The sequence below is a fragment of the Gymnoscopelus braueri genome (genome assembly GCF_963280865.1).
Source record: "Gymnoscopelus braueri genome assembly, chromosome: 13".
NCBI lineage: Eukaryota > Metazoa > Chordata > Actinopteri > Myctophiformes > Myctophidae > Gymnoscopelus > Gymnoscopelus braueri.
Genome location: NC_137615.1, coordinates 27,934,468 through 27,950,979, shown reverse-complemented (window position 1 = coordinate 27,950,979; position 16,512 = coordinate 27,934,468). Strand labels below are relative to the sequence as shown.

Here is a 16,512-nt window from a genome sequence, read left to right as displayed (position 1 = left end):
TCCTTAATTTGTCAAATCAAATCTAAACTGTTCCAAACCATAGGAGGGATTTTTGTGAAATGTATGTTTTTGGGGTTGGCTTTCAGTTTAAGCTTCCATTCTGCTTTCACTGTGCCATAAGCCTTCAGATGCTGCCACCGCTATGCCACTGAGATTTGATGTGCTTTGTTTCATAATTGTATAAGAGCATTAACAAGGTTTTGCTTTTTGGTCAGCCAGAGCCTAAATTAAATTGGACGTGTGGTTAATACATTATTCATCCTTTTTCATTGTTATTTTTACAGCGTGTTGCCAAAGGGGCCTAGTAGTCACGAATAGGATTTGCCTGTATCTCTACCTGTCTCTCTCTCTGTATCTTTTTCTGGTATACCTGCATCGCCTCAAACATGGACCATTTGAAAGCATATTATTTTCTAAGGACATATTTTGAGCTGAAAAAGTGTGAAAATACATCACTACGTATAACATCTTTAAGCCTCATTTCTCAGAACTTCAGTTTTCAAAAGCACATTTCCGTAAGCTCGTGTTCCAAACTAAATGTAAGAGATACCTTATTTTGTAGCTCTGATTCTATACGTGTATATGGGTTTTTTTAAATAAAGAAATAATAATAAAGTCTGTCTCAGTAGTATGAGGGTATTTTGACAGAAAGCATTCAAGTTACTGAGTGAATAGACAGAATACAGTTACCGTAAGTGACAATGATAACAGTAATGCTATTGTCATTTCCTTCAGAACTGGCATTTAATACCACAAACCAACCATGAAGAAATGCTTCTTAGACAGACTGTGCGCCACGGGTTTCACAAGAACATGAGCTGCTCACCACACAAACCTCAATATCTCTCATATAATGTTCACAGCTTGTCAAACACATCAACATGAAACTGCATAGTTTCTGCATAGTCAAATCTTAGAACTGCCTCATAGAATGTTCTAATCTAGAGAGAATCTCGAATCGCAAAAAAATACCGCTGTTGCCTGTTGTGTATATATATTATGCTGTCAGGCAGAAAACTTGTATCTCCATTTTTCGACTTTTCATGTTTCTTTTGTAAATTAATGCCCTACTTTGTCATACAAGAGTGTCGCACAAAAGTAGAGAAAATTGCCGATCTACAAGCTCACAAAGTGATGTACAGTATATTTGACATGTACATATTTGACATTGTGCCTTCCTGTGTTATCTGACATTAATTCTTTCTGTGTTCTTAAAGGATCTACACCATGAATTTAAAAACAATATTTGATATTTAATATCATATGGTGTATGTCCCTCAAACCTTTTTCAAAAGGTTTGAGCCTAAATCATCACTCAGATATACTCATCCCAAGTCAATTGTCTCTGGCTTATACAGCACTTTCAGCTGCAATACCAAAACGTCCTCTTGGGCAGGGGGGGGCTACTGAGCAATTCTGTCTGGCCAGCATCAATGCAATGGCAATGCAAGTGATGTCACTTGCATTGCCATTCTGAAATGGCCTGTTCAGACACGCCCATTCTGAAAATCTCTGAAATGAGAATGAATGACTGAATGTTAAAAAATATATATTTTTTGGGGTACAAGAGACACTGGGGAGCCCAAAAAATACCCCCCCCCCCCCCCCCCAAAAAAAAATGAAATTCATGGTGTGGCCCCTTTAACCCGTATAAATATTATCTTGAAACATTGCAGCTTGTATAAAAAATATGTTTTTTTGTGTGATGTGACAGTAAAGTTCAAGAAGTTGAGATAAATAACTGTTGTGAAGATTAAGTGAGTAACTTTGTTCAAGGCCAATGACTGATAGCCTGGTAAACCACCCCGGTCGCGGAAATCACATTTAATGAAATGTGATTTCCTCAACCGGGGTGGTTTGGGTGGTTTACCAGGCTAAATGACTGAGGAAATGATCATTCTATCTTCAGTCCATCAGTCTAGCTTTTTATGGTGCTTGATTTAGGAAGTGAGAGAGGTCTTACAATACTTAAAATGTTTTAGCATGTATATCTACAAAGTGTGAGGGGACCATAGTGCCCAATAGTATTTGTATATGCAACCCATATAGACTTTTGAGTTTTAAATCCTACCATAACACAACATTAATTTGTTGTGATGTGACATGTTGTTGTGAGCTTGTAGATCTTCTTTTTTTTTCATTATTTTTTTTTCACCTATAATGACATAGCACACAGGGCCCTATTTTGGGCGCCGCCTTACCCATTATCCCTAAACATCTTTGCCATTTTTTTGTATTTTGAAAAACATTTTCAAATAGTTCAACTAGCCGACACGTTGTGAGCTTGTAGATTGGCTATTTGAACTATTTGAAAATGTTTTTCAAAATAATAAAAAATGGCAAAGAAGTTTAGGGATAATGTGTAAAGTGCCGCCCAAAATAGGGCCGTCTTATTTTGGTGACATCCAAGTTGTATCTTGGACAGTACATGGAACCCAGTGGAAACATGGCTACAACAAGGATTCATTGTCCTGGCAAGGAGGGTGTGCTCACCATCATGGGGCCGCTCATGTCTGGGTCAGCCTTCTTTAGAGATGGTGGAACAATGGTGTAAGTACCGTGTAGTACAGCCAGAGTCACATTATGTTGTGACATTTTATTTCATAATTTCCCACTGACTTCTAGTCCCCTCTAACGTTCATGTAGAAGACCACGGCTATGCTTCCGCAAAGGCAGTGCCTGTAAACTGAAGTGGGAGGTCATTTCATGGCAAGTTTAACATGCGATGGACAGGAAGTTGGATGGAAGTGAAACTGTGACTGTGGTTTTAACAGCCTCTGTAGGTGATGACGTGCGTAGATTCAGTTGAATGGCCCCTGGTACTTGGAAGATGAAGTTATAGCTCAAAGGAGAAAGGACTTGTCCTGCCTGTCTGTGCGTTTGTGGGAGTGATGTGTTCAACATATGTGTACTCTACTTTACAATGAGCAATAGTTGTAATTGTTAGGATTAAATTAAATCCAAATAATTATAACGTTTTGATTTCAATTTTTTTGCTAGAAGAACCCATATGGTTGTACCATAACCCAAGAAAATGAAACACAAATCACAAAAAAAAATCTATCAGCCAGGAGACATTGGGGCAACCAGCTGCGCCTATTTCTAATCAACCCTCTCTCCAATACTGTGAGAGACTGAATACAGCTGCACAGACTTTTCCCTAAAAAAGGGAATATCAAAAATGAATTGAAATGTTTAGACTTGTTTACACTTGTTTTAGTTTGGTTCATTGAGACTGACAGGAGTACAGACAATGCTGATTATCAGTTGGAACTCAATTTCTGAAAGGGAAAGGAAAGTCAACTGCTTCAACTTGCGCCCCAACTTCTAGGATATAGAAACCAGTGAATGTTCCACAGCACTGGACATTGCCTTATTGTGTTGTAACTGTGTAGTTCTCAGACAAGTTGTTTTCTTAGTAATTCATTACGTATCACCATGCTGAGAAGTAACAAGTAAGTCATTGCAAAGAAAATAGTAAGTAGGCCTACTAAGAAATGTATTTCCAGCAGTCAGAAGATTGCACAATGACATAAAAGAGGAAGCTGAAATTGACACTTAAGAGCAAAGTGACAAACAGACAAAACAGAAGCTATAGGGGAACAGCCCATGCAATAAATAGCACGTAGTATATATCCTGTCCCATCATTTAAGGTAGGTTATCTAATCACACATTCCACTGGCAAAAATGGATACTATATGTGTTCATTTATGTATCTGATCAACACATATTATAGTATAGACTTGTCTCCATTTTTATATTGGATCTGCTGTAGTTTATCAGAACATATACTGTGTACTGGAATTTCATACCACTCATGTTTTGAAGTGACAGGTTCATTTTGATGCTTTTGGCAAACATGAAACTCATAAATTAAACAAAGTGGTCCTTCAGTCCAGTCTTTTCAATAACCTTGCTTTATTGCTATTTCTGCTCTAATCAAGGTGTGACTTTTGAAGAAAAGATAAAAGATTATTTATCTTTTATTTATAAGATTATTGTGCTGGGCAAAGGAAACAAAACAAACATTTTTTTAAATGTATTTATTTAATTACTTATTTACCTATCACTAACGGGCATCAGTCTACTTGGGAACGATGCAAAGTCGGGAACGATGCAAGTTGGGAACGCATGCCCCACCCAGTTATGCGATATCTGTCTGTTCTTGTCCCTTTTATGCTCATACATGGAAATACCTGATGTCATCAGTATATGGCCATAAATGTGTGTATCGGATGGGTGGTTCTGGACAGCCGGAACTCCATAGGCTATATGTGGACATATGGGCATATCGGTTGGATATACTGTATCGATCAGATATGCACGCAGAGACTTCGACTATTTATAGTAGCATATATGCTACCAAGCCTTCATGTGTATGGGTAAGAGAAATAATAAAAGGATAGAGAGGGTGATGAGCTTGTGCTGCCATATAATATCTAGGGCCATATCTTCCCGAGGGGTTATACTGTATGTCAGCTAACCAATCAGCATAGCCAAAGTGGCAAGGCAGCAGAACAGAAAAACGCAGCGATAATGGTGAAGCTATAAGGCTGCTGGCAGCACATGCTGTGTTTTCCAACAACTCTCCCCTCCCCGGGAAATCCCTGTGGAATTACCTTTTCATTAGCCGGGGCAGTTTTCTGCTGCCGTATGTCTCTGACATGCACATTGCGTAGTTACGGTGGGCCCCAGTGCAGGCTATTTAAAACCACCTCCCCAGCGCACGCTATTATGAAGCACACACGACACGTGTACTTCACAAAACACACATGATATAATAAATACGTCATATTACTGTCAGCTATTTAAAACCAGCACACTTGTAAAACCAACATTACATGTAGGATGTTATCTCCACACACGACGACATATTGGCAAATAAGCAGTTTACAGGCTTTAGGTAGGCCACATGCGCTGTATACAGCTCATAAATGTTCACTGTGCACTGACAGACGCAGACTTCACTGTTGACTGTCGTTTCCTTTCGGGATTTCTACAATGCAAAGAAGTAAAACTATGGCCTAATGTGCTCTTTACAACCACGAAAATCAAGCAAGGCTGAACCAGAGTGATGTGTTCTGTCTATCTGTCCATGTGCTTCATTCAGCACCGGCGTGGACAGCCCCCGCTTAGGTAATATATCACTTGCCACATGATGAAATAGAGGCTTGACTATGATGGGTTTGCGTTTCAGGGTACTAGATCGGTGCCCGTTGGGCAACTGCCTATTGGGAACGATGAAAGTCAGGAACGATGCAATTTGGAAATTCATGCCCCATCCAGTTATGCCCCATCCCGTTGTAGGCACCCGTTGTAAGAGTACCTGTTGTACCCGTCTGTCTGTCTGTATCCCTCTCATCCGACCAACTCGGCACCGGGCACCGCACTCCCTCGGGTCCTCACCGATGCACGCCAAGTTTGTCTGTTGGTCGGACGTTTCCGGAGACGTGCAGACAGACACCCACAGACACGCAGATCACACAGAGATTTCGTACCTTCATGGTAGGATAGCAAATGGCAGCAGTACACCGTACAGTACACAGCCGGTTGTCTGCCCAACCAAAGCAGGTGGGCATGGGCCCCCCACCACATGGGCCCCAATGCCGACCGCACTGGCTGCACTGTCTACGCCACTGGTGGATATGCAAGTTCTTCTTAAGCCAGTAAAGCCACAGCATATGTTGACAGAATATGAACCCGACTTAGAACAATGTGAAACTATGTTGATTCATGTTGTATTTACACTTTTCAGTAAGTAAGAAATGCATGACTATATAATGTCATTTCATTTAAACCAGTGGTCCTCAACCAGCTTTATAAGTACCCCTAGGGGTTCTTGAGCAGCTTTCAGGAGCCTACATGGAAAAGATTGGGGATGTCATTACACAAGAAAATCTCTGCCATCGGACAGAAAACAGCTAACTCCAAAATGTTCAGGAAATGAAAAAACAAAACAAAAACTGGAGTTAGGAGGTTTTGTCCATCATTGATAAGAACAGCTGAATGGACCTCCAAGCTCACAATGAGGTTGGAGGTGAAAAGAGTGTTGAGCATGGAGTTAGCAAAACCAGCTAACTCTTTGGAGTTAGCTGGTTTAGCAGACAGTTTGAGGATCCAATGGAGTTAGCGCTTTTTAATAAACGCCATTGACTCGAAAACGCGTCAATTACTACTTAATCCACCCACGCCATTCACGCGTTTGACGCGTTGGATTTGCGTTTCATTGTTTAATCTCTGATCGCGCTATGCTGCTTAAAATCCAATGTTATTCTCGAGTTCCACTTACTTCACCCATATCTGCATCCGGTTTCATGTCCTGGGTTCCGTTTCCGGTTTTTGATTATTTTCCCCCAGTCATTTTCGTCAAGAATAGGTAAACAAACGGTTTTTCACACGGTATGACAGACAAACGGACAGCTTCTCTTCTATAATCTATGGTCTGGGTGACGATCAGTCATCGCCGTCGTGTATCACATCGTAATTTTGGCGATCAAAACAATCTGGGACGACGTCACTTCCGTTTTCATGTTTTTCCCTGTCTAATCGCTCAAGAAGGTAAACAGTGACCCCAGGAGCTGATCAGGCTGTCATGTGCTGCTCTCTAGTGGCGGATTTGTGCTGCGTCTTTATAAAACAGTCTGATCAATTATTTTCATGAAAATTTTCAAAATATAAAAATAAAAGAAACTCGAAAATTGCTGGCAATGGGGGAGTACTTTATGAAAATACTCTGGCAGTCAAAGTAATACTTTACATTGGTTCAATATTTTAACCAACATAGTAAAGGGTGTTCAATAGCACTGGTTTATGAAAAAAAAATTAAAGGGTGAAAAATTGAGTTAGCTGGTTTCTGCCAGACAGCGACGAAATATTACAATTTCATAAGCCCATTGCTAAAGTACATTTTATATGGCTTTACCTGTACGCCCATAGATTGTGGGTAATGCCAGCCTTACACAAAACGACTTACGATTATTTCATTGTTACAGACTCGATCGTTTGGTGTAATGTGATAGTCTGAGCTGTCGTTTCTTGACAGTTCAGATCAAATCAAATATGTTTAATATTTTTGCAAGTCTTTATTCTTGGTGCATGCTCATGTGGAGCTCCATGACTTGAACTTTGTCAACAGCAAAGGTGCTTGCTCACTATTTCACATTTATATTTGAATTAATTTTGACTGCATCATGTGGCATGATAGTAATCTCTAATGCACTGTATATGTTTGAGTCATTGGCTGCATGTTCTTGAAATGAAGCATATGAAAGAGACAAGAGGATGTGCAAGAGGATGTACGTACGTCACAAGAATTCACACCTAAGAGAACAAAAGGAAATGACACAAAGACAAAAAGACAAACTCATTACTCTTCATTTCCAGTTAAATTAAGTCATTATCTCTCTCTCTCTCTCTCTCTCTCTCTCTCTCTCTCTCTCTCTCTCTCTCTCTCTCTCTCTCTCTCTCTCTCTCCCCCTCTCTCTCTCTCTCTCTAAACTGAAAACAGGTAGTAAAGATCTACAGACTTCACAGATTCCGGGGAGCCAAACCAGAACCTCAACTTTCTACAGGGATGGTGGCTGCCCTTTGGGCTGCACTTTGCTCCGCACTCCCTCTTCTGGCTCTCTGCACTGGTCCAGATAAATGTGCCCCCCATGAAACCAGCTCACAGAATGGTGAGTAGAATTAGTATTCAAATGACATCACACAGTAAGATCCTCACTATTAAGGGTCTTAAAGGGGTAGTTCACCCCCAAAATAACTTTTTTTCTATGTATTCCTCACCACCTGGAGCCTTGAATTCATAGATATTTTTTTGTTTTTGTCACATTCCTAAGCCAATAATTTCATTATAATAAATGTGTCCCCATTGATTCCGGTAGGAGACACAAATGCATTTGTGTCTCCTACCGGAATCAATGGGGCTAAATTTATTATAATCAAATAATAAAGGAAGGAATGCGACAAAAACAAAAAAATATCCATGAATTCAAGGCTCCATGGGGTGAGTAATCCATAGAAAAAAAGTTATTTTGGAGGTGAACTACCCCTTTAAGGGTCCTTTTGGGTATACAATACACTCTCAGAGTTACAAATGGATAAATTCACACTGAGGATTTTACTGTGCAGATGTCTTTTGAAAAGAAAGAATCTAAGCTTATCACATGTTTTCAATTAATTGATTCCCAGTTGAAGAAATTGTTTCAGACTGGATCTAAGATTACACCGTATTTATTCATCCCATTTCTGACCCTATAAAAATGTACTACACCATTATGACAAAAGGGTTATAAATATCGTTTGTAACCACATTCAAGCACAATTTTGAGATCTTAAATCTATATAGCACAGCATGTTAATATAACGTATTTCATGGCTTGGTTCAATGTAGCCCTGTCTGTGACCCTCCGCTCAGCTGTAACTCCGGGAGTCACAGTCACATATGGTTAAGATTCTTTGATGAATTGAGTACTAAGGACCCCAATGGAAACAAGCCATCGGCTTTGTTGGGTTTAAAATCCTTTTAGCAGACCTTGTTGTCTCCGCCAGGCCGAAAGGCATGGCGAGAGAGTATGTTTTACCCCCTGTCCGTCCATCCGTCCGTCCGTGTGTCCGTCCGTCCGTCCGTCTGTGACCAGCTAATCTCCGCCACCGTTGCCTTGATCGCAGCTAAACTGTGCACACACACTCCCTGGATGCCAATTCCGAACTTCTGCCCCAAGTTTTTCACGTGGGCCTTTTATAGCGCCACCAGGAGGCCAATTTGTGCAAAACATATTTTTTGACAGTACTCCTACAGATTTTGTCCAAAAATCCCGCAAATCGGTACACAGTATCTCTATAGTCATTTAACGAAATGTCTCTTTCAGATTTTCCATATTCCATCCCGATTGGCTAAAAATGGCTTCCAAAGTTTGCAGGAGTACTCCTTTTTGAACAAAATGCCTCAAATCATGAACACAGCATGCAATTTCCATGAAATTTTGCTCGCATATTTTCACTATGCCGAGGAAGAAATGGCACTTGAACATTTTCAAATCAGCCTCATGGTGGCGCTATAACAGGCCGATTCATGTTTGTACCTATAACTGCACCGATCTGTGTAAAACTTTGTATGCGCACTCCCTAGAGGTCATGGAAAAATCTTTGCCCTGCATTTTTCACATCTGCCTTTTATAGCGCCACCAGGAGGCTGACTTACGTAAAACAAATTTTTTTATATTACTCCTTCCGATTTTTTTTTTCCACAAATCGGTACACATGATCTCCATAGTCATGTGATCAAGACGGATGTGTTTGATTTTTCATATTTCATTCTCATTGGCTAAGATTGACATCTAAAGTTTGCAGTAGTGGCTTGTTTTGAACAAAATTCCGCAAATCATGAACGCACCGTCCGATTGCGGTCTAACTTTGCACGCACCTTCACACTATGTTGAGGAACAAATGCCACCCTTTTAACATTGGCCTGTTATAGCGCCACCAGCAGGTCTAATTTAGCAAAAACAAATCTTTTGCACAAAATGCCCCAAGCCATGAATGCAGTGTCCGATTGCCGTGCAAGGCCTAATAAGAAATGGCACCCTTTTCACATTGGCCTATTATAGCGCCACCAGGAGGCCACAATAACCTACCTGACCTGGCGGAGACCTGTGCTCTGAGGAGCACTTTTTCTAGTATTGAACTATATTTTCCTGTGCTTTTTTTCAAACTGCTACTAAAGTATTCAATCAATCAATCAATCAATCAATAAATCAATCAATCAATCAAGATCCGGCTGAAGGGGCGCCTGGTGAAATGGTCTTACCTTTTTCTGAACATCATATAAAAATGTTAAAGATAGTTCAGGTATCCTACAGTAGTTTCGACGGTCTGTGTTCTGCCCTGGCAATTGCGTCCTTAGCAAGGCTTAGACAGACAGATAACAAAATGAAGTTTTTCCTTTTTTTGAAGACAGACCTGTAGATACAGCCTGGAAAAATGTACTGTATCTACAGGTTGAAACAACCTTTAGTATTGGGGGAATTGGGAGAACATGTTAAACGCACATGCATGTTTAACACGCGTTCCTGTCTCCATGGACATAGACTGAGCACTGCTAATTCACACTGTTAATTTAAAGCTGCAATCCATAAACATTTTTGTGAATAAAATGATATTTTGACCAATCTGTATATGTTAATACATTATATTAACTGTGGTGGTTGTATTTGGTCTCCCTGCTCTTCTATTGATAAATGTTAGGTCCTGTGGGCTGTGGTACTCGCGTAGTGGACCAGTATTTGAATCCCGGGTAGGACATGAAAGTTATAGATTGCAGCTTTAACTCTGAGGGTGTACCCAAATGGATGGTTTCATTTCAATCTCAGAGTTAAATGAACACTGGGGATTTTACTGTAGAACTCCATTCTTTAAGCTGACCATTGCTTTCTACTTCCCTCCTTAGTGTACTCAGCACTGGCGTCCTTAGAGTGCTACAATGACTACACGTCGTCTATACAATGCCAGTGGACGGAGGACCAAGCAGAGGCACCACTGGAGCTGTGGAACTGGAACAGGTGAGAATGGAATGGAAGAGAGGGAGATAGGAACGAAGGAAGGAAGGAAGGAAAGAGAAAGAAAGAAAGAAAGAAAGAAAGAAAGAAAGAAAGAAAGAAAGAAAGAAAGAAAGAAAGAAAGAAAGAAAGAAAGAAAGAAAGAAAGAAAAACAAGGAACTAAGAATGATGGGACAGTCAGAAGGACTGAAAAAATTATAATAGTTCAATAGAATTATATTCATCAGGATCAATCACAGTAACATCCTTGGTATTAATTTAGCTCTGAGAGTTAAATGGAACCAAAGGGACCCATAAGGGTTAACACTGAGAATTTTACTTTGTAGCTTTACCAACCCGTTCTCACTCCAAGGTGTCACATTTTGACGCTCTGTCAGTAGCCCTGAAACGTCAAGTTTTGACATAACGGGACACCATGGTGACGTCGCATGTTGACAAAACTATGCCTAAACCTAACCCTAAACTCACAAAAACTGTGCGGAGAGAGAAGAAAAAAAAGTCGAGAGAAAAACAAGGTCTAACCCACGGGGAAATTCAATCACAGGAAGTTGCGGTCACTAGCTAAACGCTGCTAAGTTTAGCCACCGAGTCAGCTGGCCAACTTCCCGATTCAAATAGTATTTGAAGCTCCAATACGTGCGTTTTCGTTATTGTAATCACTATTGTAGTCATAATAGTGCTTGGCAACGTGTCGTCACCATGGGGGGCGTGGCATAGTAGCTGCAGACATATTGGTGGGGTCAATGTTACGTCAAGCTGTTTATGACCCACCAAGATGTCCGCCGCTACCAAATGACACTTGTTGACGCCCCCTTCAAGATTTTTTGCTATGCACTGTAGTGACGCATTAGGGAGTGAAAATGACAGAGCGGCAATAACTGACGCCTATGTGTGAGAATGTGTTGGCTTTACATATATGACTATACCCTTTACTGTATAATGTACCATCACTTGTTTTAAATGTGGTAATTTTTTTTGGTTAATCATTTCATGTCTCATGCTCCATGTGATCATGCTCTTGTAGATCGTCCCTGTGTCTTCGCGATAACAAATCAGTCACAAATGGAGACAGGACAGTCAAGTGTGTGTATCCAACTGGGGTGTTTGCCGTCGGAATGACAGAAGGATTTTTCTTCAACACCACAAATCTGCCGTCCTGTTCCTCCAACCTACCCAAGCCTCTGAAACTTTCTCAACACTGTATGTTTACAAATGCTACTCCTACTATATACTATAATAATCATGACGAACATAAACATTTAGTCATTAATCATCAACATTAAATTATCATCATCATTTTAATGAATTAACCTTTTAATTTTGGTGCCTGTGTGTGTGTGTGTGTGTGTGTGTGTGTGTGTGTGTGGGTGTGTGTGTGTGTGTGTGTGTGTGTGTGTGTGTGTGTGTGTGTGTGTGTGTGTGTGCGTGTGCGTGCGTGCGTGCGTGCGTGCGTGCGTGCGTGCGTGCGTGCGTGCGTGTGTGCGTGTGTGTGTGTGTGTGTGTGTGTGTGTGTGTGTGTGTGTGTGTGTGTGTGTGCTGTAAAGTGAGAGTGCGTCCACCAGTGAACTTGGTGTACAGACATGAAGATGACCTGCTCCAGTGGTCCAGTCCTTACCCCACCAACTCCTCCCTGAGCACAGACCTCATCTACCAGCTCAGCTACAGGCCAAAGGGAAATGACACCTGGATTGTAAGTAGCAAAACATTAATATGCTAAAACTAGAAAAGCACATGAGGTGCTACACCCACTCTACTTGTTTGTTTGATTCATTCATTGTGCATATATGAGCATACGGCTAAACATTGACTATTTGCTAAAAACCTCATGACCTACAGTATGACCAATTTGAAAATAAATGATCAATGGCGTATGTCCTGACCCTACACTTAAATTAAAGGTTGTTGTCAGGCACCAAAACCAACCATTGATAAGTACACTCGTTAAATGTTTAAATATAATAATCATATACATATAATGAATCATCATATTTTATTAATAATCATAATAAAATAATAATAATCCTAAAAACCAGTCAGTGATATATATATATGTTCGTATACCCAGTCACCTTCAGAATAATTGTTCATCCAAGAATATTGCCAGTGAATCATACAATGTGCATCCCTTAACATAAATGTCTCTTCCTTTCTTCCCTTAGACAAATAATTTAACAAGCAGCCAGTTGAAGCTTGAGTCAGAGTCCCTGTTGCCAGGCTGTCAGTATGAAGCCAGGGTGAGGGCCCGGGGAACAGTAGGGTGGTGGAGTGAGTGGAGCCGTGTAGAGACATGGGAGACTAAGGAAGGTGAGTGTATTTTTTTTTATAAGTATTAGTATAGTGGTTTAGTTTAGTTACATTTACATTCAATGCAAAAATCTGTTATTTTCAGCGAGTGACACCATTGTGACACTTAGTAAACATAATAAACATAAACTGTTTCACAGCAGCGCTGATTGATGGCTATCATTGGTTGGACGTAGTGCACTAGAATCAAATTTGAGTTTTTCTCAGGTATGATGCCTTTTTTCGCTGTCAAGCGTCCATAGACTTTGCATGTAAACTTGATGCTCAATCATAAAGTGCCAGCATCGTGATGCTGCTGGTGTGAATTGGGTGTAAAGGCTGCAGCATACCCCAAACGATCAAGAACTTTGCTCGGTGTGGGCAGGTCAGCAGGGCTTGGCAACGCCAAACAAAGTTTGTGTACGGTTGGAATATGCTGCAGGCTTGCCACTTAGCTGGTGTTGTTTTTAGCTTGTTTTAGCTCCCCCTCTCTCTGACTTTCTCTCTCTCCATTATCCTTATCTCTCTCTCGCACACAATCTCACACTTTCACTTCACAACCCTCTCTCTCTCTCTCTCCTTCTCTCTCTTCTACTATCTCTCTCTCTTTTGTTCTCTCTCCCCATCTTTTTCTCTGCCAGCCCCTGGCCAGGTACCCAGGCTGCAGTGTGTGCTGGATGGAGAGAAGGAGGTGACATGTAGCTGGAAGGTGAAAAGAAATCTGGCTCACTTCATTACCTACCAGCTGGCCTGCCAACACAATCAGACGGCACAGTGAGTTACACTGTTACACTTTGTTACTCTGTGTGTGTTTAGCTGTAATGTGAGAGAGGATAATCTGTGTTTCTCTGAGTGTGTGGGTGTGGGTGTGTGTGTGTGTGTGTGTGTGTGTGTGTGTGTGTGTGTGTGTGTGTGTGTGTGTGTGCGCGCGCGCGCGCGCGCGTGCTTAAGCGCGCACGCGTGCTTAAGCGCGCGCGTGTGTGCGTGCGTGTGTGTGCTTACGTGCATGTGTGCGTTCACATCTGTGTCAGTAATCTATGCATGTGAGAGAGCATGTGGTGTGATTCTTCATGTGTTTGCATACTGTACTGTTTAAGTGTGTGTGAGTGAGAAAAGAGGGCACTGAATAGTTAATTCCCACCCTAAGGCTATTAGTTAAATCTAATATTGTAGTTGATATAGTATATATAGTTTCTAGCTAATTCTTCTATCTTTGTATTTTTGCTAACCTTCTATTTTGAGTAAATAGCTCTAAGTAATTTAAAGGTCTCTATAATTGCTTACAGTGTAATGCACCTATACCTCACCAAGACAAATTTAAACATGCTGTCCAGCCAAAAATAATGATTTGATTCTGATCTTCACACTGCCTAATCAATCCATCCATCGATGCATCTATACATCTAACCATCTATCCACCCCACCCCCCCACCCCATAGATGGATGCTATGGTGGATCCATCCATTCATCCATCCATTGTGCTTTGTTGTGTGCATGGATCCATATATTTACTAAAAAAATCTCTATCTATCCTAAATGTCCAGATTTAACATCTGCTGTGATCACCCTGCAGTCAGTCAAACGAAAGCCAAGCTGAAATATACCTGTAATCTGTCTGTTCCTGACCCTTCACAACTTATGCTGGAGCTCAGACCAACACGCAATGTTAGGAGCTTCATGTCCAGCAAACACAGTAAGTGTGTGTGTGTGTGTGTGTGTGTGTGTGTGTGTGTGTGTGTGTGTGTGTGTGTGTGTGTGTGTGTGTGTGTGTGTGTGTGTGTGTGTGTGTGTGTGTGTGTGTGTGTGTGTGTGCGTGTGTGCGTGCATGCGTGCGTGCGTGCGTGGGGGGGAGAAACAGAGGACGATGGACTGAATGCAAAAGGCAGAAGGAGACAGAGGGAGAAAGAAAACGTGAAAATGAAAGAGAGCGCAAGATTCTCAATCTTTCTAATTTGAAGGATTCCCAATTTGATGTGCATTATTAGACCCGCATTTTAAGTCATCAGTGTTATTTTATCTCTGAGAGTGTACAAATGGAACCAAAGGGACCGCATAAACAATCAGTCATTTAGCTGGGGACCCCTTGGAACCTCTCAAGGAGCCCTGGGTAGACCCTACGTAGAGAACCACAACAGTAAAATGGACCCTACTGGTCCATTTGGGTCCATTTGTACACTCACTGTTTAATGAATGCTGAGGATTTTACTGTGTTGGATGCTGAAATTGGGAGTTTGGGTATAGGTCAGCCATGAGCCTGATATGAATAGGGTTAAGAAAGGATCTGTCCTGCCAAAACTAAGAGTATCTCACACTGGTGAGAAAGCAACCATGCAGACAGAGGCCAGCCCACAATGTGGAATATGTGCCAGTGACTCCACCTAGTGTTTACATTGATGTACTGCAGTTGCTTTAGCTATAATGTTCATTCATTATGTAGTCAATATTACAACAATAACAATATTAGTAATGTCTTGAAAGTCCATGGGGAGGCAATGGCTCAGGGGTAGAGTGGCCGGATAGAGTGAACTAGAAAACGCAAGGTTACCAGTTCGATCCCGGGTTGGGGGGCTCCCCCAGAGTTAGTGTCAAAGTGTCCTTGAGCAAGACGCTGAACCCTTAATTGCTCCCGATGCGCAGGTTGGTGCCTTGCATGGTTTCCTCCGCAATCGATGTGGATAAAAGCGCTATACCATTTATCATCATTACCATCTCTCTGTGTGCAGTCCGTCCCATACCTCCAGCCAATGTGAGAGTGACACAAAAAAAAGGGGAAAAAAACTGGAAGGTGGAATGGATTGATAACAATGCAGCATCAACAGTCAAAATGCACTATGAGATCAGCTACTGGAGTCTACACAACACAACACTGGTGAGAAATGAGAAGATTCACAAAAACACTAAATGAGAATCAACCATGTTTTTACATTATTTGTTTATGTTGTTTTACAACCAGAATCAATCAGCAAGTTCCCAATTCCTGAACATCCTCAGCAAGGATCTGGTTCCCTCCCAGCAGTACAGGGTCCAGGTCAGGACTCTGGTAGCTCAAGGTCTGAGGTGGGTAGATAGCCAAAAACTGTGTGCGCTTTAAAATAATTATCAACTTCAACTTTATTTTTCTTGTGGAACTTTGTGACTCAAGTAGAAGTGTAAAGTTATCCAAATAATTACTTGTGTAAGAGTAGTCTACTGTACATATTTTTCTTTTTGATTTCTAACTGTTTATATGATGTTTTGCATAGTATTGTATATTTGTCTGTCATTTAATTGAGTACAAAGGACCCCAATGGAAACAAGCCATAGGCTTTCTTGGGTTTAAAATCTTCTTAGTAGACCTTATATATGTATTGAACTGTGCTTTCCTGTGCTTTTTTTTGCAAACTGCTAATAAAGTATTCAATCAATCAATCAAAAAATACTATTCAAGTTCTGAATTAATTCATACTATATGATTCATTGTTTCCATGCAGTAAGCAGAGCAAGATTAAATGTAAATAATCAAATATATAACCAAAATATGAATGTTTGAATGCTTGTCCTATAGAGAGTTACCTAAGTAAATGTAGCAGAATTTAACTTGTTACTATCTACCTCTGCTCCTGGTTCCAGCTATGAAGGAATCCCTTCAGAATGGACCGAACCTGTGGTGTGGACCTCCAATGAAGGTAAAA

At 40.9% G+C, this 16,512-nt stretch overlaps 1 protein-coding gene across 1 annotated transcript in view; it reads left to right on the top strand.

The window, feature by feature from the left end:
* The first annotated feature begins 3,579 nt into the window (after positions 1-3,579).
* Positions 3,580-16,512, top strand: part of csf2rb (colony stimulating factor 2 receptor subunit beta) — an 18,696-nt gene continuing 5,763 nt past the window's right edge. Inside the window, exons 1-11 of the mRNA XM_080446952.1 lie at positions 3,580-3,658; positions 7,513-7,677; positions 10,449-10,560; positions 11,583-11,758; positions 12,103-12,248; positions 12,718-12,862; positions 13,483-13,615; positions 14,386-14,534; positions 15,565-15,710; positions 15,795-15,898; positions 16,451-16,506. Coding sequence (XP_080303078.1) covers positions 7,575-7,677; positions 10,449-10,560; positions 11,583-11,758; positions 12,103-12,248; positions 12,718-12,862; positions 13,483-13,615; positions 14,386-14,534; positions 15,565-15,710; positions 15,795-15,898; positions 16,451-16,506 — 1,270 coding nt within the window. The 5' untranslated portion in view covers positions 3,580-3,658; positions 7,513-7,574. The remainder of the gene's footprint in view (positions 3,659-7,512; positions 7,678-10,448; positions 10,561-11,582; positions 11,759-12,102; positions 12,249-12,717; positions 12,863-13,482; positions 13,616-14,385; positions 14,535-15,564; positions 15,711-15,794; positions 15,899-16,450; positions 16,507-16,512) is intronic.